This window comes from Dermacentor andersoni, chromosome 1, assembly GCF_023375885.2.
Source record: "Dermacentor andersoni chromosome 1, qqDerAnde1_hic_scaffold, whole genome shotgun sequence".
Lineage (NCBI taxonomy): Eukaryota > Metazoa > Arthropoda > Arachnida > Ixodida > Ixodidae > Dermacentor > Dermacentor andersoni.
The window spans coordinates 30,956,692-30,984,091 of NC_092814.1; the positions used below are offsets into that span (position 1 = coordinate 30,956,692).

The following is a 27,400-nucleotide window of genomic DNA, read 5'->3' on the forward strand; positions in this document are numbered from 1 at the left end:
TTGTGCTCCTTGAGACGCCTGCAGAAATTTCCGCTTTTGCCAATATACACCGATTCACAATCTGCTCATGGAATCTTGTATACCCGGCCAGGAAAACATGCCCGAGGGAGAGGATCCTTCACGTTCATCCAGTCACCTTTAAGCTTGCTTGCTGGCACATGTACGATTTGTACATTACGTTTCTTAAAGGGACAATTTAGGGCTTCTCTCACACCTCGAATATACGGGACAGCAGCGCGTTTCTGTCTCGATGCTGAAGCGTCCATGGCTTGCCTGTCTGTCTGCTGATTATTCGTCAGGAACTTGGTTGTCCTCCGAATAAAATGCTTGGGTACTCATTCCTCATTAGGTCCTCTTCAGTGATCTGAAACTCCTTGTGCAGGCTGCTTGCATCAGAACAGGTACAGAGGGCCCGTTGAACCAACGAACAAACCACTGAGCGTTCATGGGCTGTCATGTGAACAGACTCGAAACCGAGATATCTACGTGAGTGGGTTGGCTTTCAGTACATGTTGCTGAAACTAGCATGCTTTGCTAGTGCGTCCAAGGAAGGGGCGCAACCGTGTTTCTCTTCTTCCACAGTAAATTTAATGGAAGGCTCGACACTATTTAGGCATTTGAGGACACATTGAACATTCTTGTCTATGACGCAGAAGCAATCGTCAAAGTATCTCAAGAAGACCTTGGGTCTAGGTTGAAATGACTCCAAGGCCTTGGATTCAAGTGCTTCCATAATCAGATTTGCAGTCGTGACTGAAATGGATGCTCTCATTGCAGTACCAAAAGCTTGCCTGTAGAATGCGCCATTGTATGAGAAGTACGTGTAGGACAAGCAAAACTGTAATAAGGTGCACATCTCAGTGATGTCCAACTGCATGCGATCCTGTAGTGTCAGGTCTTTGTGAAGCAAGCGTCTAGAAGTTTCGACGGCAAGATGAACTGGAACACTTGTGAAAAGTGAGCACATGTTGAATGATACGAGTACTTCATCTTCATCCACAGTGATGCCCTTCACCTTGTTGAAGTCACTTGTGTTCCGGAGGCGATTTTCCATCTTGCCTGCGAGGTGAGCCAAGCTGTTGTGAAGATACCTTGAAAGGTGGAACAGGAGCGACCTTGTGAAATCAACTATGTGCCTGAGAGGCATCCCACTTTTGTGGATTTTCGGCAAGCCGTAGATGGCTGGAGCAGAACCATTGGTACAAAGCAGTTGGTTCTTCCATGACCACGGAAGTCCTAGGAAAATATCAGATAGCAGCTTTTGCAAGCCTGTTTAAACTTTCGGGGTCGGATCCCTGTCCATCTTGGCATACGTCATCCTCTCCCCAAGTATCATCTCCATTTTCGACTGGTACACCGAACACTGGAGCACAACTGTGATGTTACCTTTGTCGGCAGGTAAAATGGCGATTTCTTGTTTTGGTGTAAGGACTTGACCGCTTTTCACTCGTCTTCTGAGAGAACTTGCAACTTGCCAGATTTGCAAATGCTTGAGTATTCCTCTTGCTCTCATGTGGACTTCATCTTGCACATCTTTTTCAAGCAAGCAAATTGCGCCTTCGACAGCACATGCAACCTTCCGGATGTCCGGTCGCTTTCCCTGTTTGAATTTAAGACCATGACTTGGAACTTTGTTTTCCACAGCGGTTAGCTTGTATTAAGACATGTTCCTAAGCTCGAAGTTAGGTGCCGTGCGTTTCAGGCCTTTTTCCAGCAAGGCGTTCAGCCTCCTCTCTTGTGATGCCTCCTGCTTTTCCATTCTTTGTTGAATTTCCTGGTTCGCAACAAGTTGTGTTTCAGGGACGCCCTCCATCATGATAAATTCCAACTGTCTTGTAGCGAAAAAAAACTGAGTCTCGAGGTTCTTCATGGTGCACTTTCAGACTTCTATGCATACTTGAAGAAGCTGCCGTTCCACTCTCGAAATCACTTCATGGCTGAACGCCGATTTCACAGGGTGGTTTAGCCGCAATGATTTGGGGATGAGCTGTAGACTTGCAGGTTAGGTTGAAAAGCAGGTGCGTCTTGAAGGCTCGAATCCATATTTAACGGGACACTAAAGTGAAAAATGATTTCTTCTGCATCAGTAAATTACCGTTCTACAACACCACTCTTACAACGATAAGACGTTTGGTAAGCCAGAAAAAGCGCAAGAACGAAATATTGGTGGCAACGCCTACTTAAGTTCCCGCACCTGGTGACTATGATGTCTTGGATTTCGATGCCATCTTCTAGGGCCTACTAATTATATATAGCGGTACAGATTGACTACATTGTGTTTTAAAGGAACCAAATATTAAACATGGCAAGTTTCGGGAACCTTTATTCAGCCAACGCGGCCCAAATGCGAAACATACTTTGGAATCCCTGACGTCACGCTGACGTACCGGCGCTGGTGTTTCGCCGCGAAATTCAAATACTGATACTTGGACCTTCATTTTCTCATCTAATAAACAAACTATTTTTTTTTTAAATGACTGCCTGCAGGGTTCTCAAACAATGCTTCATTAGTCTAAACTGATTTATTGTTTTGCTTTAGTGTTCCTTTAAGAACCTTGTGCTTAGGAACTTGTACAGATCTCGACACATCATTATGTTTATTTTGACCTTGGTCAGTGACCCGCTTCATTTTTAGCAGTACCTTCTAGTAAATGTATGAAAGTCTATGTTGAAAATGTGCAACGAGATTACAATGCGGATGTAAAGGTCATGCCTCACATTGATGTTAACAAGCATGATTTTAGCCTATAAGTGACAAATTTTATTTTTTAATTTGGACAAGATGCAAGAAACGATGATAGGCAACATGATGTGGTGAGCCATTGTTGCCAAAATTCTAGTGGCAAAGTGACTTCACATCAATTTTCCTGTTGCATGTCAACAGTCAGTAAGGCTGCAGCTACCAAAGCAATACTTGCTACCAGAATTGTGCTTCTGTGACATGTCGGAGGGCCTGTGCTGACGTTGTCACGATTACAAGAGACTGCATTGACCAACTGCATTGACCAACTGCATTGACCAACTGCATTGACCAAGTGCATTGAAGTTGTAGCTTCAATATGCTGGTGTGGTGACACATGAAACCTCTCTCTATCAAAAGGGAATGCATTGGGAATGCAACACCAAGGAGTATCTTGCGACCTCTAAAATAGCTTCTTGGAAGCTCCACCAAAAATGTGTGCATTGAAAGGGCTATTATCCAAGTGTGTTTAGGAACCTGCAAGTAACCTCAGGTGTGAGAGTGAGTTGGGCATTGCGACTGTTCCGGGGAAGAATGGAGAGAGACCTGCCCCCCATTTCTGTACCGCCTGCCATGCCTAGAAGTTTCTATACTGATTAGAGAGGTGCGCCTCTACTTTTCAGCAAATCTGTTGGGGCTTCATTGTCTTTCATCCTCGCGTTGCTGGCAACAATGAGCCTTGTTTCTCCACTGTCCACAGGGACGTTTTGCCTTTTGTTTTGAAATGCCAACTTTTCTCCCTCAAAGGCGTGAATGGCGATAAATCTTCTCCCCATACTTTAGACACCAGTAGTGAATCGGTGTAGGCGGAGCCTTATGACAATGTCGAACCATCTGACTGACCTTATATTGTGTATGCTTAGATCACATCACCGAGTTCCGTGACCTAGGGATTTGGCGAAGGCCAATCTTTGTGAAGACATTTATTTCATGAGCGTTCCTAGCATGCTCCTAAATTCCTTTAAACATGTAGTAAATTACTTTGTATGCGAGTTCTTCCTGCTCACCTCCCCCTGTCATCAGCAAACAAGAATCAACATGAAAAGACATTATAATTACAGCAGACTCGCTAACCTTTCATGAGACACGCCAACTGCATAAGCTAGAGAATGGATGGCAAGTCATGCAAATGTCTTGGAATGAGCCCGGAACTTCAGGGCCTCCCCTCTGGATAGACCAGTGTCAGCAACCTAGGTCTAAGAGCCCAAACCATTTTCCTATGTCCTAGCAGGTTGGCCAGAAAGTTTAGTAGAAATAATGTCATTTCACCAGGGTCGCAGCAAAAGGCAAAACTTTCTGCATTCACACGAAAGAAGTCTTTTTTCTATAAAATGTTAAAATTACATGAAACCAGAGTTGCAATGTCAACATCGTTATACTGCGCCACTAGAACAGCTGCAGTTAAAGTAGCGTGCTTTAAGAAATAGGGATAAAATGTACATTTTTAAGGTGTAATACATGTATCCGTTATTCAAACAACCTCAGTGGTGGTTGTTCTGAGCACAAAGTTCATGTTAACAATCCATGACACATGGTTGATTGATTCATGCGATTTAATTAACATCCCAAAGCAATATGCCGTAATGGAGGGCTCCCAATTTTAACCCCGAGTGCGGTTCTTTAACATGCACCTAAACTTACAAGTACCTTATGGTGCTTTTGCATTCCTCCCCCATTGGAATGTGGCCACAAATCTAATCCAAGACCTTGCACATCAGAGCTGCCGGGGCAGATGAATGACCGAGGCCAACGTTATGCACACCATGTTGCCGTATCTGCAAGTCTGAATGAAAGTATGTGGTGGCATGCATGCCCTTAATGAACCAAACACCTAAAAGGACAATGGCGAGCAAACTTTTGCTCAAAGCAGAGGCAAAAATTTGTTGGGCCATTAAAGGTTGGGCTGGCCGGGCTGGCAACAGTATTAATATTTGGCCCAGTGTCAGCACAACAGTGTACTAGACCATATTTGAGTACACATCTAGTCTGTGGCACCAGGCCTGGTACTTGGACTATGTGATATGCTGCTATTCATCGGCCCAATTAAAAGGCTCAGTCCAATGTAGCTACCACTGCCATGTCTGGCTTAAATAGTCTGGTTGACCACGATAAACCTGGCCGCCAAGGTTGGGCCAGAAGAGTTTTTCTTAATGGAGAAGTCCAACTATAATTCAGACAGTCTATAGTTTATAGGGTGTCTGAATTAATGCACACCTCACTCTGGCAACAAGAGAGAAGTGCAGTGCAGGCACTCTGGGCCCAATGACCTCCCTGCACACAACAGAAGGAACCACGTGTCACCATTCAACATTTATTCCAGGTTTAAACGGCAATTCCTGGACAATGTCTCTGGCATTGTGCGTCTGTGGATTTAGAGTGATGTGTAGTCTATACAAGTTGATGTTCCTCTTTTGTGCAGCGCGTTCGAGTTGCAACCTCGGAGAAGGGAAAAATTAGGAGTATAGTGAACCAGAATTCTGGTTCACTACAATAGAAGAGAGCATTACACAAGAAAATTGAAGCAAAATAAAGTTGGTCCAATACGTGATCATGTACGGTATAAAGTGTTTAAGCAAGCTTTAGTGCCAGTCATGCTAGCCATACTCAGTGCATGCTCTTCCAAAAAGACGTGTGACAGCAACACTTAAGCAGCTGCCCCACTCACATGCTGGGACGAAGATTATAAATGTATACGTTGAAATAACCAACCAAAGTTGCACACGCGAATAGGGAGAAAATGGGCACCGAGCAGCTGGCAAAGCATGCGAACAAGCGCGCATCGATTAAAGCCTACCGGGAAGGAACCAAGCACACTGGACATTCTAGAAGGGCCCACCTATTTCTCCATGTGAGCCTCCTTTCTGCAGGAATTAATTTATGTTTACGGAGTGATTAATATTTGGTTCTACAAAATAATTTAGCATTCGAAAATGAAAGTACCAGTAAATGGAGGCCTCAGGAGAGCACCTGAGATAATGAAGAGGGCGACGCAGGATCTCCATCCAGGGCACCCAAGAGGCAGCAGGGGTTTTAAAGCTGGAAGGCCTGGTCACTCTAGGCAGACACGGTTGAGGCAGCAACATGTTGGGGAGTGTTTGCATACAAGATCAACTGTCCGATCAGCTCTCCCAAGTGCTGTTTGCTGGTATTTTTATTTGCACATGCTCTTCTTGCATTATTTGCACATGCTCTTTACTCCTTGATAAACTGTAAATTTTCTTTAGATCCTAGTCCATACTTAACACTTTCCGCATCCAGGAAAACCCGTCATTCCCACCCCCTCGCTCTCTCCCCTTACGTTGCCAGGACAAACCTCTTTAAATTTTCATTCTTTCCTCGAACCATAGAAGAATGGAACCTCATCCCTTTCCATCATCTGAACTCACCTGAATCAATTCAAACTCATATTCTTAGTATTTCCTAACTAACATTGCTGCTTCGTGTTATATTGTTTCATTTCTTGAATTTCATATTCTTGCAATTCTGCCTTTTATACATGTACTTTTATTTGTTACCATGCCCCCCCTGCTTGGGCCACACGGCCTGCAGTATGCTGTAAATAAAATAAATAAATAAATGACAGCACGAAACCACATAATAAACGTAAAGAAGAGGCGCAAGCTGAGAGAGAAGCAGCGGGCCCTTCTGCAACGTACTGTAAAGAATCGTACACATAACCCTGCGCTTGCAGGGTCATGTGCTGAGCCGACTTTTTGATAGAGAAAAGGTGAAGGGGATGGCTTCACAAAAAGTTGACTTGCGAGGGCGGGCTGTGTGACATAATGCTCCCTCTCAGTTTATTTTCGTCTTCCATGGCTGCTATCCGCAGTCGAGTGGCCTAAATTACCCGCGATCTCATGCGGCTATGCCCACGGATCAACAAGATTCCGCATTTCGTTTCTATCCCACAGCTATGTGTACCTGCCGATGCTGCAGGGCCTGCCAAACTTTATCCGCGTGAGCTGGTGCCTGGTCCACGCTGAACTTGAAAACCCAGAGCAAGCGCTGCATGACGACTTCAACACAAGGCCATCACATGTTTACAATATAAAAGTTACATAACAGTCCCACAGTTTGCTGCAGCTATCGCAGTCACTACTGCAAATTCGTGCAGCTACTGCACTTTTTTTTTAAAAGGGCTGGACAGGGTCGTCCAACAGTTCTGTTTATATTTGTAACTGAGAGTAGATGGCCCAGTATGGTTATACATGGTAAAAAACTGGGCTCTCATCGCACATTTTAAACTAAATTTCAATCTGAAATCACTGCCTCTCAACTCCTCCTACCAACACCAACTGCCAGTTTGGCAAGGCTGTGTGACAACAGTAACTGAGAGGCCACCACTGTGTCGCCTGCTTTGAAGCAGTTCGAGACCACATCGCCTGTCTTTCTCTGCATGCTCTAGCACTCAAAGGCGCAGCAATGGCATCACCACTGAACTGTGTCCTTAATTGCTTCAATTGCACAATAAAAAGCAATAGCAAACTACAGAGATGCGCAAAGATGCACGCGCAAAAACGAATTGACGCATGGCAGCCATAATGTTTTCCAGCTCCTGCAATCGCTTCCAGTGTTTGCAGTACACAAAAGGCCTTCGAACCCAGTATCTGTTAGCCCAGGAAGCCGTTTCCAGAGGCGCCTATTTATTTCGTAACCACTTCCTGTTGCCACGCTGCTTTACAGTTCAACTGCGACATTAAAAAATTCAAATACTACAAATTTTTCACTGCATTGAATGCATTCAAACTTTGTTGCTGTGGGATGCGTATGGTTTAACATGCAATGCATAATTTAAGCACGAAAATTTGCTGCCATGGCCCCTTTAAGCGAATAGCTTTCTTTGGCTCTTTCACCTGTATTCACTGTCAGCAGCCAGACTTTCCCTATCGATGCAAATTTTCCCTGACTACTTTATTTCCGGTCTAGAACGATTGAGCGTACTTTGTAAGCATCTACAGACACTCGCACAGATGGAACTGGTGCAGACCATGCCATCACATCTACATTTACCTCTAGCCGTGACCATACTGGATTCTTGGTGACTGGTGGCTGCAGAGTTTAGGCAGAGCTAGGCTCTTGACAGCACACCTCAACTCGTCCCACTCTACTTGTCATGGAGCCTTCCACATGGTGCTGGCAGCAACTTATTCAAGGCATTACCACATATAGATCACATATACATTACAAACAGATTTATAGAAGGCAACTCATTTGTCACAGGACAATCCATAAAGTAGCTTCTTTTTCCCAGTATCACCACCTCTCATTCTTTGTAAGTGGCTATAGGTGCATACATAGACAAACTAAGTGCAGTGCTTGCCATCAAAGCTATGCATAAAATAATACGGCTGCCGTACCACAAACAGTAGGAGCCATCACTCTAGAATAATCACAGATATGGCAGCAAGGCATGGCCATAAATTTCTCACATGGGATAGCAGTCATTCAGCAAGCTTGATCACACAATGGAATTGGTAAAGACATTCCACAATAGGCAAGCTAATTGTTCCAATAAGGCACAGAAGAATGTTAGTGCCTTCAGTGTGATTTACACCCATCCAACAATACTGATATAAAGGCACTGCACACTTGATTTGGAGGCACTAGAACATGCTATAAAATGAGCTCAGCAATGCAGCAAGAACTTATGCCAAAGGATATTAAAAATATAAAAATCCATACACATGCTCACATAAGTATACTTTATGTAACTGCACAAAGCTTTTTTGTATGCAAACCTCCTCACAAAAATGTAGGAAGAAACCAAATTAATTATTGCACAAATATTCAAAAAGCATATTCTGTCACTGCATAACTGTTTATAACACACAAGTTACATTCCTTTCACACCCTTTAGTCTTTAGCCATCACGAGAATTTAATATATTCATTAGTGCAAGTATTTTACTTCAAACGTGTTCACTTTCTGTCAAAAGTTCATTATATATGTACAAATAATTAAATAGCCACACTGGCCAACTTATTTTATGCACAAATCAGTTAAATTTTCTTGTGGCTACTAACTTCTTTCGCAAAGAATACTAAAATTAGGAACATTAACTAAGCCAAGATTTCAGTGCAATACAAACTGACATTGAAAGTGGTGCTCCCCTGAGTAAGACATCATGCAGAAACCTCTATGCAGTGTTTGCTTCCTAAAAAGTAATACAATGATTCTGCACTGTTTACCACACCATGCTGCAAGTTCTTGTAGAAACATTTCAAATCTTTCTGCAGCCATAAACGCAACTATGAAAGACATGCCTAGGTGTGCAGTCAACAAAAGGCACACATTTAAATAACAGAAATAAAAATCTTTGGAATGTAATGTCTCACAGAACCAATATATTTTAAAGCACAATTACACTGAACAAATGAGTATAATTTTTGCACTTTGGTAGCAGAACACTGATGCATGGCTGTATGTGCAATGTAATAGGAAGCAATGTGCTACCCTAACCTTATGTTGCCTGCTGTTGTGCTGCCTAAATAAACCAATAGAAAAAAAAGGCACCACTGCTTGCACATATCCCACCCAACTCACAAAAACAATGAACAATGCCCGCAAAGAAGTTCAGTTCAGATTTAAAGTCTGCTTGGAAAAAGTGCACCCAGCAAATTGGAACTGTTGAGCACATCAGAACTCGGTCCGAACATCACTTGGGTTTTCAGGTTCTTGAGCATTCTTTTTTAGTCGTCGCGATTTCAAGTTGGAGAGGACCTCATATGCCTTCTGAATCTCAATAAATTTCTCTTGAGCTTCCAGTTTCTGACCATGTTCTTTAAAACGATCAGGATGCCACTGGCGAGCCAGCTTGCGATAAGCTGCTGTGATGACTTCTTGGGAGGCACTGGGTCGAACACCAAGAACCTGGAAATTGCCACCACACAATATTTATCAGACATAACATTTTCCATGACCACGTATTTGGTTACATACTGTCTTATGAGCTGCTTGCCCTAACATCAAGGACTTGAGAAGCATTTATCTAACATTGCATTAGAAGTGGCCAGAACTGGCCTGCCAAGCAGCTAGCAACTCAAGTCACCAGTGAACTCCACTTACTAAAAAAATTTGAATTCTGGGATTTTACGTTCCAAAGCCACGATGTGATTATGAGGCACACTGTATTGGGGGGCTCCAGATTAATTTTAACCACCATGGGTTCTTTAATGTGCAAACCAATGCACAGTACACGGGCGTTCTTGCATTCTACCCCCATTGGAATGCCACCGCCGCAGCCAAGATTGAACCCACGCCCTCAAAGCTCAGCAGCGCAGTGCCTTAGTCACTGGGCTCCTGTGGCAGGTTTCACTTATTGAATATGATTATTTCTAAATAAACCAGTTCCTTTAAGAGGAAGCTTTAGCTTGGGTGCTCTTATCTAAATACATGTAAAAGGAGAATTCATTTTTCTCGGCAACCAATGCACCAAATTTGATGAGGTTTGTTGCATTTAAAAGAAAAACTCAAAATCTAGTGACTTCGTTTCGAATTTTTTTATTTAGGAAAGTCAATCTATTATTAAAAATTGGCAAAGATCGCAAATTTTCAGACGACGAAACTATTAAGTTTAAAACTCTGTAACTCTGCAATGAAATATGATACCATGATTCTGTGAATTGCATCTGATAGTACATCTAAAGTGGAAAAAATTGATATGTTACACATGAATCTTGATATCACAATTCTGTGAAATACATCTGATAGTACATCTAAAGCAGACAAAATTGATATGTTACACATGAATCTCAAAAAACTTAGTAATATGGAAACACAACTATTCCAGAACTCTTGTGCACAACGTAACAGATTTATGTAAGGTATAAATTGACATATAGAATTTGTTTGCTTTGAATGATCTAATGGATGCTGTTTACAGAACTGTTATATCTGTTCTTGATGCAGAGCTATTAAATTGTAAGCTTCATGCTTCTATGTTTATTTTTTTTTCAAATTTCTGAATTTTTAAAAATTCTTATAACAAAATTCAAGCACTAAATCGAAATTCTGCTTCCAACAGTCACTATATTTAACTTTCACTCTCAATTGCAACAAATTTCATTAAAATCAGTCCAGGCGTTATCTCAGAAAAGCGTTTCTGTGTTTTACATGTATTTGAATAGGCCGCGCCAGAGTTGATGATGGATATCGTTTCTTGGCGCAAGGGCCAGAAATGGCCAAAGAGCGCCATGACATTTGGTGATGAATAGCAATGAGTATCGATGAATATGGCGGTAGTGGCTGTATATTGGCCTAAAATATTCGCTTTAAATGGTGTAAAATATGTATCTATTAAAATAATGTCAATGAAAAGTGAGTCCTATGGTTGTAAAAGAACGTTGAGAACAATAAGATACTAAAACATGTTAATTTATGGCAGCACCAGTGCCTCTGCAGAGCCCTTCAGTGCAAGGGCTGCAAGGCATGTGCTCTGTAAGTGATTTCATTGCAGCTACAGCCTCTAAGCAGAGGCTGTGCTACAAATAGCCTGGCCAAATGATTTCTATAGTATTAGTTTCTTCTAAGAACTTGAGCACTGATTTAAAATTAAATAGAGGGTCATTGCCTAAAAAGAAGACTGGGTGCAGAGGTATATTATGACTGTACAAGGAAGGGAAGAACTTTTTTCTCTCCATTTCTAATAATGGGCACTGAATGAGAACGTGAAGGACTGTAAGGCTACTTCCACACCTAGTGCATGTCGGAGGGTTAGTTCCAGTTAGAATATACGAGTGAGTGCTATAGGTGTGTCCAATTCTTAACCTACAGAGCAGTACTTCCTGTTGTCTCGTTGTTTTCTCAGAGATCCAGTTTCCTATTTTCGGTTTGATTAGGTGCAGTTTGTTGGATACCTGAGTGTCCCATTGCCGTTGCCAATATTTCCGTAGTTTATGCTGTAAAAATGGCTTAAGGTCTGTGTAGGGTACAGGTATATTAATGTTTGCATCACAAAAAGGTACGGATGTAGCCCTTTCGTCAGCAGCTACGTTGCCCTCTAGGCCTCTATGGCCAGGCACCCAACAAAGAACAATCATTTGGTTAGACATGTATGCTGAACATAGAAGGTTATACAGTTCATTAAGGATGGGGTTTTTGTGTTTTCGTAGACTTGATATGCAACTAACAACGCTTAATGAGTCTGTGAATATGACAGCCTTTATTATACCTGTTTGTTTTATATGTTTCACAGCAGAGAGGATCGCGTATGCCTCCGCTGTGAAAATGCTGGTGTGTGGATTTAATGCACCGGACGTTGAAAATGAAGGTCCGAGCGCTGCATAGGCTACACCATGAGTAGACTTTGAAGCGTCTGTATAAAACTCTGCGCAGGAGTACTTCGCCTGGAGTTCGAGGAAGTGTGAATGTATATGCACCTCAGGCGCATGTTTTGTTATTGCGACGAAAGACATATCACATTGGATAGACTGCCATTCCCAAGGTGGTGCAAGGTTAGTGGGAGTCATTAGGACTGTTTCTCGATGTTTAATACCAGTTTCGTGAGCCAGTTGTTCTAAGCGCACAGACAGAGGAGCTCGAACAGATGGGCGGTTGTGGTGAAGTCTTGCAGAAGACAAGTCAAGTACGGTTGAGTAACACGGATGTTCGTTATTCGATTTACAATTTAAAAAGTAGGAGAAGCTTAAATACGTTCTGCGCAGATGTAACGACCATTCGTTCGCCTCCACATACAGACTTTCCACAGGACTTGTCCTAAATGCGCCTGTTGCCAGCCGTATGCCTAGATTGTGGACTGGGTCGAGGATTCTGAGAGCACTATCCGATGCGGATTGGTACACCACGGCTCCATAGTCGAGGCGTGATCGTACAAGGCTCCTATATAGGCTAAGCAAACACCTCCTGTCACTGCCCCAGTTTGTTCGAGAAAGTAGCTTCAGCAGGTTCATTGTCTTCAGGCACTTCGCTTTGAGATATTTCAAATGTGGAATGAAATTAAGTTTTGTGTCCAAGATAATACCTAAAAATTTGTGTTCAAGGCTGACCGACAGTCGTTCTCCATTAAGGTCAATAGTCGGTCCTGGTGATATGCCTCTCTTGTTTGAGAAGAGAACACATGTGCTTTTTTGAGGATTAAATTTAAAACCATTTTCTTCTGACCACTTTGAGAGTTTGTTTAGGCCGAGCTGTAGCTGTCTCTCGCAGATGCTAAGACTGCACGATCTAAAAGCTATCTGCACATCGTCCACATAAACCGAGTAAAAGAGTGTGCGAGGTATGATGGTATGTAAGGAATTCATTTTCACAATAAAGAGTGTACAGCTCAGCACTCCACCCTGCGGTACACCTGTCTCCTGTATGAATGATCGTGACTGTACATTGCCAACTCTAACACGAAACGTTCTGTCAGACAGGTAGCTTTCAATAATGGTCAGCAGGTTGCCACGTATACCCATTCCAGAAAGATCCCGAAGGATCCCAAAGCGCCACGTAGTGTCATACGCCTTTTCCATATCAAGGAATACAGATACGACAAGCTGTTTGTGGATAAAGGCTTCACGGATGTACATTTCCATGCGGACAAGCTGGTCTGTCGTTGACCTACCTTCCCTGAAACCGCATTGGTATGGGTCTAATATTTTGTTGGTTTCAAGATAGTGGAGCAAGCGTTTATTCACCATCTTTTCAAAGAGTTTGCATAGGCAGCTTGTCAACGCTATCGGTCTATAACTATTTGCCAAAGAAGGGTCCTTACCCTGTTTCAAAATGGGAATTATAATGGCCTCTTTCCAAACAGAGGGAATCTGGCCGGAAGACCATATACCATTGTAAAGAAAAAGAAGGGTTTTTTGTGTTTCAGATGGCAAGTGCTTTAACATTTCATATATTATGCGGTCAAAGCCTGGGGCAGATTTGTTGCAGCCATTTAGTGCTGCTTGAAGCTCTGCTATGCCAAATGGTCTATTATATACCTCACATTTTGCAGGTTTTCGTACTAATGGCTGCCGTTCTATTCGTGCTTTATGTCTTTGAAATGTGTCCGAAGTGCGACGAACTGGATATGCGTTCAAAGTGTGCGCCTAGAAAGTTCGCCTGGTCTTCCATACTATCTCCCTGTGTATTTACTAAGGGTAGCGAGTAAGATTGTCGACCTTTTATTCTGTGCACTCTATTCCAGACCTTTGTCTCATCCGTGTAAGAGTTAATTCCTGATATATAATTTTGCCAACTCTCTCTTCTAGCTTGTCGGCGCGTTCTCCTTCCCTGAGATTTGACATGCTTGAAATTAACAAGGTTTTCTGCAGTCGGAGAATCGCGGAGCAGCCCCCATGCTTTGTTCTGCTTTTTACGCGCGTTACGACATTCCTCGTTCCACCATGGAACACGGCGCTTGTTAGATGATCCCTTTGTTTCTGGGATACATTTGGTCGCGGCATCAATCAGAAAAAAGGTGAAGTATTCAACCGCGGCTTCCAGGCTTAGAGCAGAAACGTCAGCCCACGATATGACAGTAATTTTTCGGAACTGTTCCCAGTCGGCTGAATCAGTTTTCCACCGAGGAAACTGTGGGGGACATTCATTCGTCTTCGGTGTAGACAGAACTATCGGGAAATGGTCGCTCCCGTATGGATTTCTAATAACGTTCCATTTAAGATCAGGTAAAAGGGTGGGAGATGCAATACTGAGGTCTATAGAGGAATAGGTCTTATGTGCAGTATTATAATATGTAGGTGCCTTACTATTCAAAAGGCATGCACCAGATGAAAAGAGAAACTGTTCAATCAGTCGACCTCGCACATCGCAATGAGAGTCACCCCATAGGTTGCTGTGTGCATTAAAATCTCCTAGAACCAAATAGGGTTGGGGTAATTGATCTATTAATGCATGGAATTCATGTTTATGGAGATGATAGTGCGGGGGTATATACAGAGAGCAGACGGTAATAAGTTTGTTTAGAAGTATGGCTCGAACGGCCACTGCCTCTAGGGGCGTTTGTAGTTGTAGATGTTGACACGCTATACTTTTATCGAGTATGATGGCTACGCCGCCAGATGATGCGATGGCATCATCACGATCTTTACGAAAAATAACATAATGACGAAGAAAGTTAGTGTGTTTAGATTTAAGATGGGTTTCCTGTACACACAGCACTTTTGGGGTGAGTTCGTAAAGAAGTTCTTGAACATCATCAAGGTTTCTGAGGAGACCTCTGACGTTCCACTGCATAATTAGCGTGTCCATAACGAAGTTAATTTGGTGCTGTGTGTACGGAAATAGAAGTTATGCCTTAGATTACAGAGCTCTTTCGAGGCCCTGTAATCGGAGTTTTGCCCTTTTTGAAGCGTTCGAGGGAGCCCCGCCGCTCCTTAGGCGTTTGGTGCGCCTTCAGGACAGGTGTAGTGTCCATTGCCTCTAGCGAGGCGCCGGACACGTGCTCTTGAGAGCGAGAAGATTTCCGAGTGAGTCCTGCCTCGGAAGGCAAGACCCTTGCGCCCACCAGCCCGGAGGTCGATGGGGCTCCCTGAGGGATTTGGCTGCGCCGGCTGTTGCCAGCGCTGGAAGGGGCCGGGGATGTTGGGGCAGCCTCGGCTGCGCCCACCTTCGGGCTCGATGGTCCCTTCTGCTGGGTTGACAGAGCAGCGCTAGCTGCAACCGTCGCGGGGGCAGATGGCGTAACTGCCGACTCACTGCTTGTGGGTCGAACAGCCGCCGGAGGCCGTTGTGACGCTGCCCCCTGACGCGCCACTTCGGCAAAGGTGGTCTTAGGAAGGTATGCAACCCGCCTACGTGCCTCTTTGTATGATATGTTTTCCTTTACTTTGGTTGCGACTATTTCTTTTTCTTTCTTCCAAGACGGGCATGACCGCGAGTATGCGGCATGCTCGCCATCACAGTTCACGCAGTGTGGAGCGTTTTCGGATGTTTCAGAGGCATGGTCACGGGAACTACATTTTGCACATGTCGGCCGGCCTCGGCAGTTCTGGGAACTGTGGCCGAAACGCTGGCATTTGAAGCAGCGGAGGGGATTCGGAACATACGGCCTGACTCGTAGCTTTACATAGCCGGCCTCGAGTGTCTCAGGCAGAATGCTTGAGGAGAAAGTCAGTAAAAGATGTTTGGTTTTGATTTCCTTCCCGTCACGCCTTAGCATGATTCTTTTGACATTGATCACGCTTTGCTCACTCCAGCCTTCAAGCAGTTCTACTTCTGTTAACTCCATCAAATCGTCGTCAGAAACAACACCGCGACTGGTGTTCATAGTTCGGTGTGGCGTTATAGTTACTGGGATTTCCCCAAATGACTGAACTTTAGGAAGGTTTTCAAGCTGTTTTGGATCGCGGAGTTCCAGAAGGAGATCACCGCTAGCTATTTTCGTTGCTTTATAGCCTGCACCAAGAGTTTCAGTGAGATTCTTAGAGACTAGGAAAGGAGAAATCATTCTCATGGTCTTTTCAGGTTTGTTTGAATGAACTACATGGAATCTGGGGAAGTTTGGCAGTTTGTTTCCAAGAAATTGGAAAATATCTTCGGTGCGCCCTCGTTTCTGAGGGCGATCAGGTAGTCGGGGAAAAGAAGTGGCCATTAGTAGAATGGTGTTTTCGGCAGGGATGGCCGCCACCCACCATGGAGCCCAACCCGGGGACAACACAGGACGGAAAATATTCAGTTCTGCGCACGCCAGCGGTACAACCCCGCTATAACCGAATACATATACCCAAGACTGGATATAATGCACAAGGTTAACCCTTGCTGCCTACGAAGCCGGAAGTAACACGAAAATAAAGAGAGGACAGGAAAGATAGAAAGTGAGAGAAAGACGAAGATTGGAGGGAGAAAGAGACAGGAAAAGGCAACTACCGATTTCCCCCGGGTGGGTCAGTCCGGGGGTGCCGTCTATGCGAAGCAGAGGCCAAAGGGGTGTGTTGCCTCCGCCGGGGGGCCTTAAAGGTCCAAACACCCAGCATCGGCTCAACCCCCAGGATCCCCTTTTCCCCAGACACAGCTAAGCCGCGCACGGTTACACGCGGGAGGGTCCAACCCTCGTGTGCTCGGGTACGTGGTGTCGCAACACACCAAACGCCTGCTTGCGCAGACGCCCCTGCGGGGTAGGCCGCGCCAGAGTTGGGCCCAAGCTAAACCTTCCTCTTAAGCAGATTGTCAGAAATTAAATATGCAAGTTTCATTGAAGACTTGTAGCTAGGAAATTACAAAAAAGTTAACAAATTCCAAAGTACTGATACACTGTCTTGATAAGTAGGCGAATCGACACAATTCCATGTTCCTCTGATCCTCCTGAATAGTAGTAACTAAGTGTGCTTCTGCTTAAAATTGAGGTGAGCTCCCTCTTTGTCCTCAAAGAATGTGCAGTGAGAGCAATAACATCTTAAACCAATCACATACGGCACATTTATCACTATTTTTACATAGTAGTTGTGAAGTTAGTAACCCATGTGTCACACCTATGATATTTTGAATATGCTATAAATTTTTCATTTGAGCACACAATATAGAAGCAAATAACGTTTTCCAAATATATTTTTTCATATTTTTGGTCAGAACTTCAATGGTTTAAGATGGAAGATGGATATACAGATATGGCAAAAACCTGATTATATTAATAGCCTATTGCATTGTTCACAAAGTTTGGATGACTTAATATCTAAACATCTAATGGCAGCACAGAATAGAATAATGGCAATGCTTCCCAAAGATTTAGACCCTGCTGCACAAGTGTAAATGGACTGTCTAAATAGTTAACTTGGTTAAAAACTGAGCAATTTTGTAAATTTCAACACAAACCCCTCCTCAGGCTATGCACTGAATAAAGCGTCTCTGCTATGGAAGAACAAAAAAAAAAAAAGTTTCATTGCCAAATCTGCAACGGAAGTGACAACAACTATGGGTGAACTATCACCTCAGAATCATGTATTTACAAATTGTTGTTCTGCACTGCTGCCCACCAGCTGTCAGTCATCCTTCAATGTATCAGACTGTTTTTTATAGCAAACACAATACCATTGTATTACACTCTACACTTTGGAACACACTCCTCCTCGCTGCACACCCTGTCTACTGGTGAGTGCAAGAATCACCAAGATGTCATGAAAAATTACCAGTAAAAATGGCTACCACAGCAGGCAATGTAAAATGCTTCCTGGTACACTTCATTTTAAATTATGAATGGTCCTAACCAAGTGCAATACAGTGCTCATAACTTTTTTTTTTTCAGCATGACAAATCTGTTGCCAACAAACCTGTTGACACACAAGCGCTATGAAGTGAGAAGCCATCAGTGTGACAATGACTGCTGCTACTATACACAAATCTTTACAAGGACACTAACCTTAAGGGCATTGGCTTCTCCTTGAGGATCAAGAGCCTCCATAAAGAGCCGCCAGAGTTCACTCCAGCCCTGAAGTCGCACCTGGTGGTACATACCCACCATGACGCTTTTGAAGTCCTGCCACAAAGGGCTGCTAAAGAAGTGCTGGATTGAGTCGCGGCACTTGACCTCAGTGCCATCATTGTCAGTCATGCTACAGTTGAAGTACAGCCATGAGGCCCACATAGAGCTGTAGAGCAGGCCACATGTGATGAACACTACAAGCCGCTGGCACAATGGCTTGGCAGGCCGTGGCTTAAGGCGCCACGTTTTAGCATAGTTGTTGAAGAAGTAGCTAGAGGCCAGGCTGGTCCAAAAGACGCTGTGCGTGCTGAAGAAGTAGAGTGGGTATGTCATGTATGCTCCCAACAATGGCATTTTGAAGTTGCCTTCTTGTTCCCCTATGTTGCCCACCAAGTGGACACCTGGTAAGGAAACGAGAACAAATTCCAATTAAATGCAGTCTAAACAAAGAAAACTGGCACAGTAACTTGTAACAAACAGTATTCGCAGGAAAAAGCTTACATGATACAAATGGCAGAGGCCTAAACAGTACAATAGCATTAACTTTTCAAATGTTTCCAACATTCAAACATTTTTCATGAAAAAACAGTCTGTAGGCTCCTGTAGTTAGTACCAATCTTGGAAAGTATTGTTCTGTCTCATACAACATATATCTTTCCAGAACATGGAAGAAATAAACTGCTCAGAATTTAGGAAACAGGACAATTTTTTCCACTAGAGTCGTATTACAAACAGAAATACTGCGAAAAAGCAGGCAGTTAAAGCAACGATGCATCCCCATTACCACTTTCCTTACTGCCATAAATTTGCTCATTTTCGGTGCTTCCATGTTCTGATGTTTTATTTCAAGACGAATTACTCACAACAAATACTGTGATACACAAAATTGTAGCCTAATCATTATTGGTGTTTTGAATGCAAGTAAAGCAAAAATAATTGCTCTGGAGTTTTCTGACAATTTTTATGTTAACCTTTAAAGAAGCACCTCTAGAAGCATGAATGAAAAGAACAATCATTACTAAAAGTACCGAGAGTAAACAAATCTGAAATATACGTGCTTGCTCCTAGTTTCCAATTTCTATAAATTAGACCATGCAATAAAGATATTTGATGGCATGAGAACATTAGCCATAGTCATGCCCACACAAGGGGGGGGATAGGTGCCTATTGTGCAGGAAGCATTTGCTTTGACTCCTGGCAGCAAGTGCCTGGTTATGTTTTTTTCTTTATTTATTTATTTCTGGATTCTTTAAGCTCTTGAAGCAATGGTTGTCAGGTTGGCGGGCATCCGCAAGCCCTCATACTCAATTATCATGCCCGATCAGCTTCTCTTAAGCAAGCTGGCATAGTCGTGCACCTTCAATTGACATTGCTGCCTTCACGTGCTTTGTACAATATTTGTAAAGTACTGTACAGTAAGATATAGTGTTGTATAGTATTGTACAGTAATGAATACGACATTTGCACAGATGGGGTTCAAAAAGTAAGAAATCAGACGGCTAGTCAAGCTACTCCACAAGGTCTGTCTGAAATTGTCTGCATGCTCTTGTGTGAACAAAAACTCCACACAATGGGAAGGATTTATCATAATAAGTTGTACATATGCCAATGCAATGCTATTGAATAAAAGCAACCCACTGTGGGAAATTGCACTTATTTCAATGCAAAAATTAAAACAACGTGAGCTCTTAAGCATGTACCGATGTGTGAGGCATCATTAAAGCAGCAAAGACGTTGAGGCAAACAATTAGACAACCCAACAGAAGATCTCGTCTCTTCACTGCTGGCGTCATTAAAAATTGTGTAGTCCAATTATTCAATTAAATAATCAATTAAATGTTCATGATTATTTGGCGTTACGTTTTTTAGTAGATGCTGAGATCTTCTACCCCCAGAATTCTACTGTTAAGGGCAGCAACTGCTAGAAATTGCATTCATCGTGAATGTCAATGATGCTGCTGCATGTTCATCATGAAAATATGCAGCATGTTTAGCATGCAATAAAAATAAAGGTGAAGACCTTAATAAATCACTCAATTTATCAATCAATCAATTTATTAATACATCGGAGGTTAATTACAGCATATAAAGTATACAGATGAGGGTCCCAAAGTACAAGACTACAATGGGACCCTCAGTGAAGGTTACATATAGATATTACAAGGATTAGCAGAAGTGCGAACAATAGAACCAATACATCAAGTAAGAAATAGCATAAATAGCATAAAAAAATTAGAAATAAAGAAGCCTGAATGCCAAAAATAAGGAAGAACACAATAAATAAATACATTATATATAAACACAAATCTAGTACAAGAACTAGAGAAGCCCGAACATCAAGAATTTAACAAATAATCTTTAAGCAAATTTTTGAATGACGGTAAAGAAACGGTGGATTTAAGACAGATGGGCAAATTATTCCATAATGCGATCACATGGAAGGATGAAGACTATTTACCGTAACTAGTAGAAACCTTAGGCAGCATAAAGTTATTGTTAGCAGCAAACCTGGTACAGTTTGTATTTATTAAAAGCTCAGAATGAATGAAATCACTAAAAAGTTTATTGTTATTTGTCTATACCATAACACAACCAGACTAAACTGAAAAAAGTTATTAACAGTCAAGATGTGGTTGCAGTGAAAAAGGGCAGCGGCACTGCAGTCGCAAGAAGAGTGAAAAATAATCCCAATAGCCCGATTTTGTAAATGCTGAAGGGATGAAAGATAACACTGATATGTATTCACCCATGATACAATGCCATAACTGATATATATGCTTTCAGCAGTGCATGAATGTCGAATGCTGCCATCTTTCTAATGTGAGCAATATGGTTAACGAACTTAGGTTAGCATTGAGGTGAATGTCAAAGAATGATGCACTATCACTGACGCTAATGAAATGTGTTAAAATTAAATTATGGGGTTTTACGTGCCAAAACCACTTTCTGATTATGAGGCACGCCGTAGTGGAGGACTCCGGAAATTTTGACCACCTGGGGTTCTTTAACGTGCCCCTAAATCTAAGCACATGGGTGTTTTCGCATTTCGCCCCCATCGAAATGCGGCTGCCGTGGCCGGGATTCAATCCCGCGACCTCGTGTAATGAACTGTGTGTCAGTTGTGATATAACTCACCTTGAGGTGATTTAAAACCCAGGAATTTAGATTTATTTGGATTAATAAGTAAATAATTTACGTGGTACCACTTGGACACACAACAAAGAACAGTATTTAATTTATTAGTGATAGCATTAATAGATGTATCAGCAAGGGAGATAGTTGCATCGTAGGTATATAAAACACAGTGAGCCATGTTTATGCTGTCAGGAAGATCATTTATGTAAAGTAAAAAAAAAGTTATGGACCAAGTAATGAGCCTTGAGACACTCCTTGATTAATTGTTTTAATAGCAGAGAAAGAGCCTGATGTGTACATGGTATCCTTTCTGTTCAGCAAGTGACGTTTTAAAAACTTGAGGGCCAGACCCGAAATACCACATGCTTAGAGTTTGTTAGACAAGACAAGATGATTAATGGTGTCAAATGCCTTGGTGAAGTTCAAAAACATCAAACCAACCAGACATCCTGAATCAATAGAGCATTTGATATATTCAGTTAGCGAAAGCAGGGTAAGGCTAGAAGAGCTTCCCGCACGAAAACAAAATTTGCATGATTTCAGTAAACTAAACTTTTGCAGATATTTTTTTTAAGTGAATTATATATAATTTTTTTAGGGGAAGAATACAGATGGGATGGTAATTGAAAACTGACAGCATATCCCCCTTTTTAAATACTGACAGAACTTTCACTACTTTTAGAGAATTAGGAAAAATTCAATTTTTTAACACCAGATTTATATTTACAGAAAGTGACATTGGCCACAAGGTTTAAGTGCCATGCAGAAATGTTATCTATACCGGGGCTGGTCTCTCTTAAGACCTTTAATCACTGTAGACAGGGGTCACGGGAAAAAGAAAAAAGGAGTGGCTAAGACGATTTCATTTACTTATTTGTTCATTTATTTATTTCCTCAAAGGTCTCTTGCTGAGACATTACATGAGGGAGTGGATGGTTAATGGCAAAAAAAAAAAACAAAAAAAAATTGGGGAAATACAAGTTATAATGGGATGTTTTCAATGAGCCACTTGAATACAAGTGGGTCGATGATAGTGGCAACTTCGGTGGGCAGGCCATTCCAGTCTCACGTTGTGCGCAGAAAAGATGATTGCTGAAAAGTCACGGTATGGGCTTGTGGAGGATATACTGTGTTAGAGTGGCTGGTGCAGGCAATGCGATGTGCTCTTTTTATGTACGGGTTGTCAAAAGGCAGAGAATGGAAAAATTTATGAAAAAGGTTAAGACATGCTATTCTACGGCGTGAGGCTAGAGAGGGTAAGCTATTTGGGCTCTTAGTGTTGAGATGCTTGAATTGGTACGAATAATATTGTACGAATAGACAGGATATAAATCATGTCACGCTGTTCTGAACCGACTCAAGGGCATTAATAAGGTTATTGTGGTGGGGGTCAAAAATAACATGGACATACTCCAGCTTGGGCTGCACATAAGTTTCAAAAACAAGTTGTTTAATAGAGGGAGGAGAGAGGAAAAGGTTACAGTGCATATAACCTAGAGTATGATTAGCAGAATTTATTATGTGGTTAACATGACAGGTCCAAGATAAGTCATGCAAAATATACACAACAAAATATTTGAATGAATCAGTTGTCGCAATCTGCATGTTATTGATGCTATAATTAGGCATATCGTAATTATAACGACAATGAATAGACAACACGGTTTTAGATACACTTAATGACATAAGCCAAGTGTTACACCAGTTTTGTATGCACGATAGGTCATTTTGTAACGCGAAATGGTCGGTGGGATTAGTAATGTGAAGCACAATGTCCATGACCAAAAATTTCAAAAAAGTAGTTGCTAAAAGCATTAGCAACACTCTCAGGGCTATCATGTGTAATGTTAATGTAACTTTCTGCATATATGAACTATGTGGTGGGCGGTTTAAGAAATCATTCAACAGCTGCCATTGCCTCTTAGAACTGTTTGTGTCTGCATAATTCATTTTTGTAATATTCTTTCTTAGCATTTTTTAGCAGACATGAAAGATTGTTGGTATATTTTTTATAGCATGAAGCTAGAGCAGCATTAAATGGTTAACTTTTAACTTTTCTGTAAAGCTTATCTTTCTTCATATTTTTTAGCAATCCCTTCAATAACCACGAATTCTGAGGATATTTGTATCTCTTTTTACATTTAACTACTGTTGTACACTTGTTAACAGCATTGAGGAAAAGCAAAGAATACTTGTTGAAGGCCTGATAAGCATCACATAAAGATGTAACACTAGACGGTGGCAGCACTCAGCTTCATATAATGGCAGGCTGAAAAGGTTCCTGTAGTATGTGCACAGCCAAGTTTCTGAGATGCAAACGATTGAGAAGGAATGTGCAAGCAAATTTAGAGAGTTATTGATATTATCCGAATTATTTCGGAGCTTTCGTGTGTCAAAATGTGTCAGGGGGCGATTAATTTCAGCTGGCATTTGCTTTGCCTCTTCAGGAGATAGTAAGGTCATAACGAAAAGATGGAAGTACAGGAAGTATTTCAAACATAAATGAAGAAAGAACTCAGTGGATATATAAAGACGCTTATGTCACTTTCTTTGACAATGCAATATACCTTGCTATCACCAGTCTTGTGACCCTTGATATGGCAATTGTCTGTCCAGAGGAATTGCCATTTGTGCATTTTTTTTTCAGTGTAAGGGCTTTGGCAAACAATCTTTTGTTCTCAGGAGATAGGTGATCACTCATATAATTTGCAGTATCAGAGATACCAGAGAAGCCAACATCAGAAGTACTCAGACGTGCCTTACACGCTTCATGGACAAAGTTTTTCTTGTCCCGGCAACAAAACCGCGCAACAATATGATTTTCATCTGATTTAGTTGAGACGCGATGAATTTGATGTATCAAAGTCGCTGGGTGTGACAGGACATTGAATAGCTTCCCCAATTCACTTCGCAATAGCTGTGCAGACTGCTCCCTGAGTGACTGCTACACCCTTGATTTTATTATTTACCTGCGAATACTGCTCAAGTTCCGCAACTCTTCTGGTTAGTGCTCTTTTTACGCAACCAGTTCCTTATTAGCTAGTGTCAATTCATTCCGACTTCTGACTGAGGCTTCAAGCAACATGCTGAGCTTGCTCCTTGTGATTGTCACATGCTTAGGTTGCTGGAAAACACCAGGAAGGTGAATGATTGTTTGTGGGAAGTGTAAAGAAACAGTTTCATTCTAGCTCTAGAGCAAAAGCACACTTATATTTTCCAATGGAATATGGAATTTTACACACCAGTGCATGAAGTGCACTGAAAAGAATAATTATGTAGACAGAGTGCATTTATTATGACATAGTAAAGTGTCAGATAAAGTTCAAGGCAATATACAGCTTGCCAGGTGACACTCATCTCCATGGGAGAAGTGCAGATTCCAGCTTAGACGACTATTTAGCTTCAGACAAGAAATAAACACCTGCCAATGTCTTTTGAAGCATGTTTTCAAGTGAGCCATGGCATTTACACAGACACAACATGTTTCCATAAAACTAATTTACAGAAATCTTGCTTGGTCAGACAGCCAAGCTCAGCTGTCATGTTCAGTGAATGTTTTGCAACAATGTCGCTATGACTTTTCCCCTAAACTGAAACTCATCTGCCATGCACATCTAGGACTACACTAATGTGCTATTTTTGGGTCTGAAAAAATGAGCAATAAGAATTACAGCTGGAGTCGGTTACACACCTCATAAAGAAAGCTTTTTTTTAATAGAATGTGGTTTCGATTGGCCTTATTTCTGAATACAGATTATCATATTCTGTTAGATTTTCTATGCCAGGTGTCTCTGTACATCTGAAAGCTTTTTCGCAGGTCACTTCCAAATATCTATGCTTTTCTACAAGAGAGACTAACAAATGGTTAGTTTCTCATGTGAGGCTAAACTATGGCAAACAGAGCTTGAAATTTATATTGCCTATTACATTCAATAAGTATGGTACCACCCATACATTGCCTCCTGCTTTCTAAACAGACACTGAAAAGAAACACTAAATCACTTTAAACTGATAAAGTATTCTTGAAAAACTTTTATTTCTGTTAATTCCATGGCAAAAGGTTGATTATTAGAAGGAAAAATGAAGGTGAAAGTTTCTTTTTATTTTGCATTCAAATTGCAGCATCAGCATGTCAGTGTGAAGTCATGAATTTTAAAACCTTTTTCATATTTTAGCCATTGTGGCTCAGTAAAAGTGCTTGAAACTTCCCAAGTCCAGTATGACTCTCAGAATACAATACAATCCATTTTTTTACAAATAACTTCACTAGACCCAAGCAGCTGCTGTTAAAATCCATGACATCACTGCGAGATGGTGCATTGGCTGCCTTTTGTCTTTGCTTCTTTTCTGGTATTGTAAAAAGGTAGTTTACTATTACAGCTCAACTTATTTTTCTTTTTAGTCCCTTTAAGCTATGTTTTATTAAGAGTATCCAGTAAATATTTTCAAATATCCAATTTGCTTAACTTTTTTCTAGCGGTGTGCAAATATTTGAAATTTCTAATATGAATCAAATAGTCTGCTATTCAATTCGTATTCGATTCCAGAATTCCCTATTCGAAAATGTCAAATATTTGTTTCTGTTCGAATGTAAGGGATAACCATACCTATTACAGCCTCGAGAAAGACCGATGCAAGTGAGCACTGTTACGAATAAATCTGCTGCCGGATTGCTGCAATTGTTGCACTGAGGCATCAGTTCCAGAGTGAATACATGGAACAGATAATTTCTGCTCAATAATTTTCAGTTATTCAATAGGAATGCCTCACTTTAGGGCAACCTATATAAGAATTTGCTGTCTGCATTTAGGCAAAGCAATTTAGTATTTTACAAGACTCACGGCGTTTGCATCCCTTTGAACGAATGTGAGGCGCTGTACGATCACACTTCTCTCCAACGAGCATAACACTATATGCATCACATGACGTGTGTACTCTTGTTTTATTACTGTCAGTTTCATGTAGCACCTGAATTGAAAGCAGTTGTTTCTCATTTACAGTTGACAGGTCACCCACTTGTTAATGTCATTACACGCATGTATCAAATAACGCGTGTCTTTTTACCAATGGACTTTACGAAAAATTTACACGCACATGTTACAATCCTTAACTGACTGGGCCAAATAAAAGCATGCGCTCATGCTTATGTGACGGAACTCAGCAGATACGTGCACTTTGCTTGCAACAACACGATCCAGTAAAATGTTGACATGCAAGTAATATAACTGGATATAAGGGGGGGGGCTATTAAAATTACAGTCAGCGACTCATGCGTGTCTCTAATTTCGCGCGCATATATGACGCACACTAATTTAGTGAACAAAACGCCAAAAATGAACGGTACTTACCAATTGCAACTGCCAGTGGCACTGGTAGAGCAGCGAAAGCCATGTAGTCCGCAGGAATGTATTCCACTGGTATGGCGTACAAGATCATGTAACCGAGGGCGTCTGAAACTATCATTTGCCCTATAGATCTAACAGTACTTGACGGTGGCTTCGCATGTTTGCGTATTTTTTCCTTCAACTTGTCGAGAGTCTCTGGATCTCTGTTGGCGTATTTGACATAATATGGGATTCGCCAAATATCCCTGATCAAGCCAAGGCCGAAGTAACCACCCAGTGTCATCCACCACACAAAAGCTTGGCGGTCGCGACCAAGGTAGAAGTGATGTGCACCTAGTGTACCTATTGTAAGCCATAATAAATATGTAACAAACAAGCTTTTCGCCATCGGTGACTACGCGCGCACTTGCATCAACGGGAACGTACTACAAACACGTTTCAAATTGAGGAGCGCACGTTTAACTGGGACGCAGCTAACCTACGCATCAGCCAGTCTGCCTGCACAGGGGCAGCTCTTCACAATCTAGGTACCGGCACGTCTGCAAAATCAAAGTGCAAATCGCGCGCGCACTCCGTTGTACGGCTATAGTACGGCTTACATAGGCGCGCCTTCTCCGTCAACGGGCTTCTTGCACACGTCGAATACCGACTAATCAGACTGGAGAGATTCTTCGCTTCACAATCATAGAGTCCACAGTGATGGAGAAAGTAAGTAGGCAGATACTCCACGGTGCACAGGTAAAATAAGATAGTTAGCTGCTGCCCCCATTTGGCGATATTATAATCCATTCACTTTATGGCCTTTGAGATTTG

General features: G+C 41.9%; 1 protein-coding gene across 1 annotated transcript; it reads right to left on the bottom strand.

Annotated features, from left to right (window-relative positions):
• Positions 1 to 7,346: 7,346 nt before the first annotated feature.
• Positions 7,347 to 27,282, bottom strand: wus (TM2 and DnaJ domain-containing protein wurst). Its single transcript, XM_050194239.3, has 3 exons — positions 26,591 to 27,282; positions 18,045 to 18,508; positions 7,347 to 9,610 (listed from the first exon to the last, which is right to left on the bottom strand). Exons 1-3 carry the CDS (start codon positions 26,973 to 26,975, stop codon positions 9,377 to 9,379), a joined length of 1,083 nt encoding a protein of 360 aa, XP_050050196.1. The 5' UTR covers positions 26,976 to 27,282; the 3' UTR covers positions 7,347 to 9,376.
• Positions 27,283 to 27,400: the final 118 nt, after the last annotated feature.

Coding starts and splice junctions, on each gene's coding strand:
- wus (XM_050194239.3), bottom strand. CDS start 26,975: ATGGCGAAAAGCTTGTTTGTTACATATTTATTATGGCTTACAATAGGT. Junction 18,509..26,590: donor GCCACTGGCAGTTGCAATTG/GTAAGTACCGTT, acceptor TTTCCTTACCAG/GTGTCCACTTGGTGGGCAAC. Junction 9,611..18,044: donor GAGAAGCCAATGCCCTTAAG/GTTAGTGTCCTT, acceptor GGCAATTTCCAG/GTTCTTGGTGTTCGACCCAG.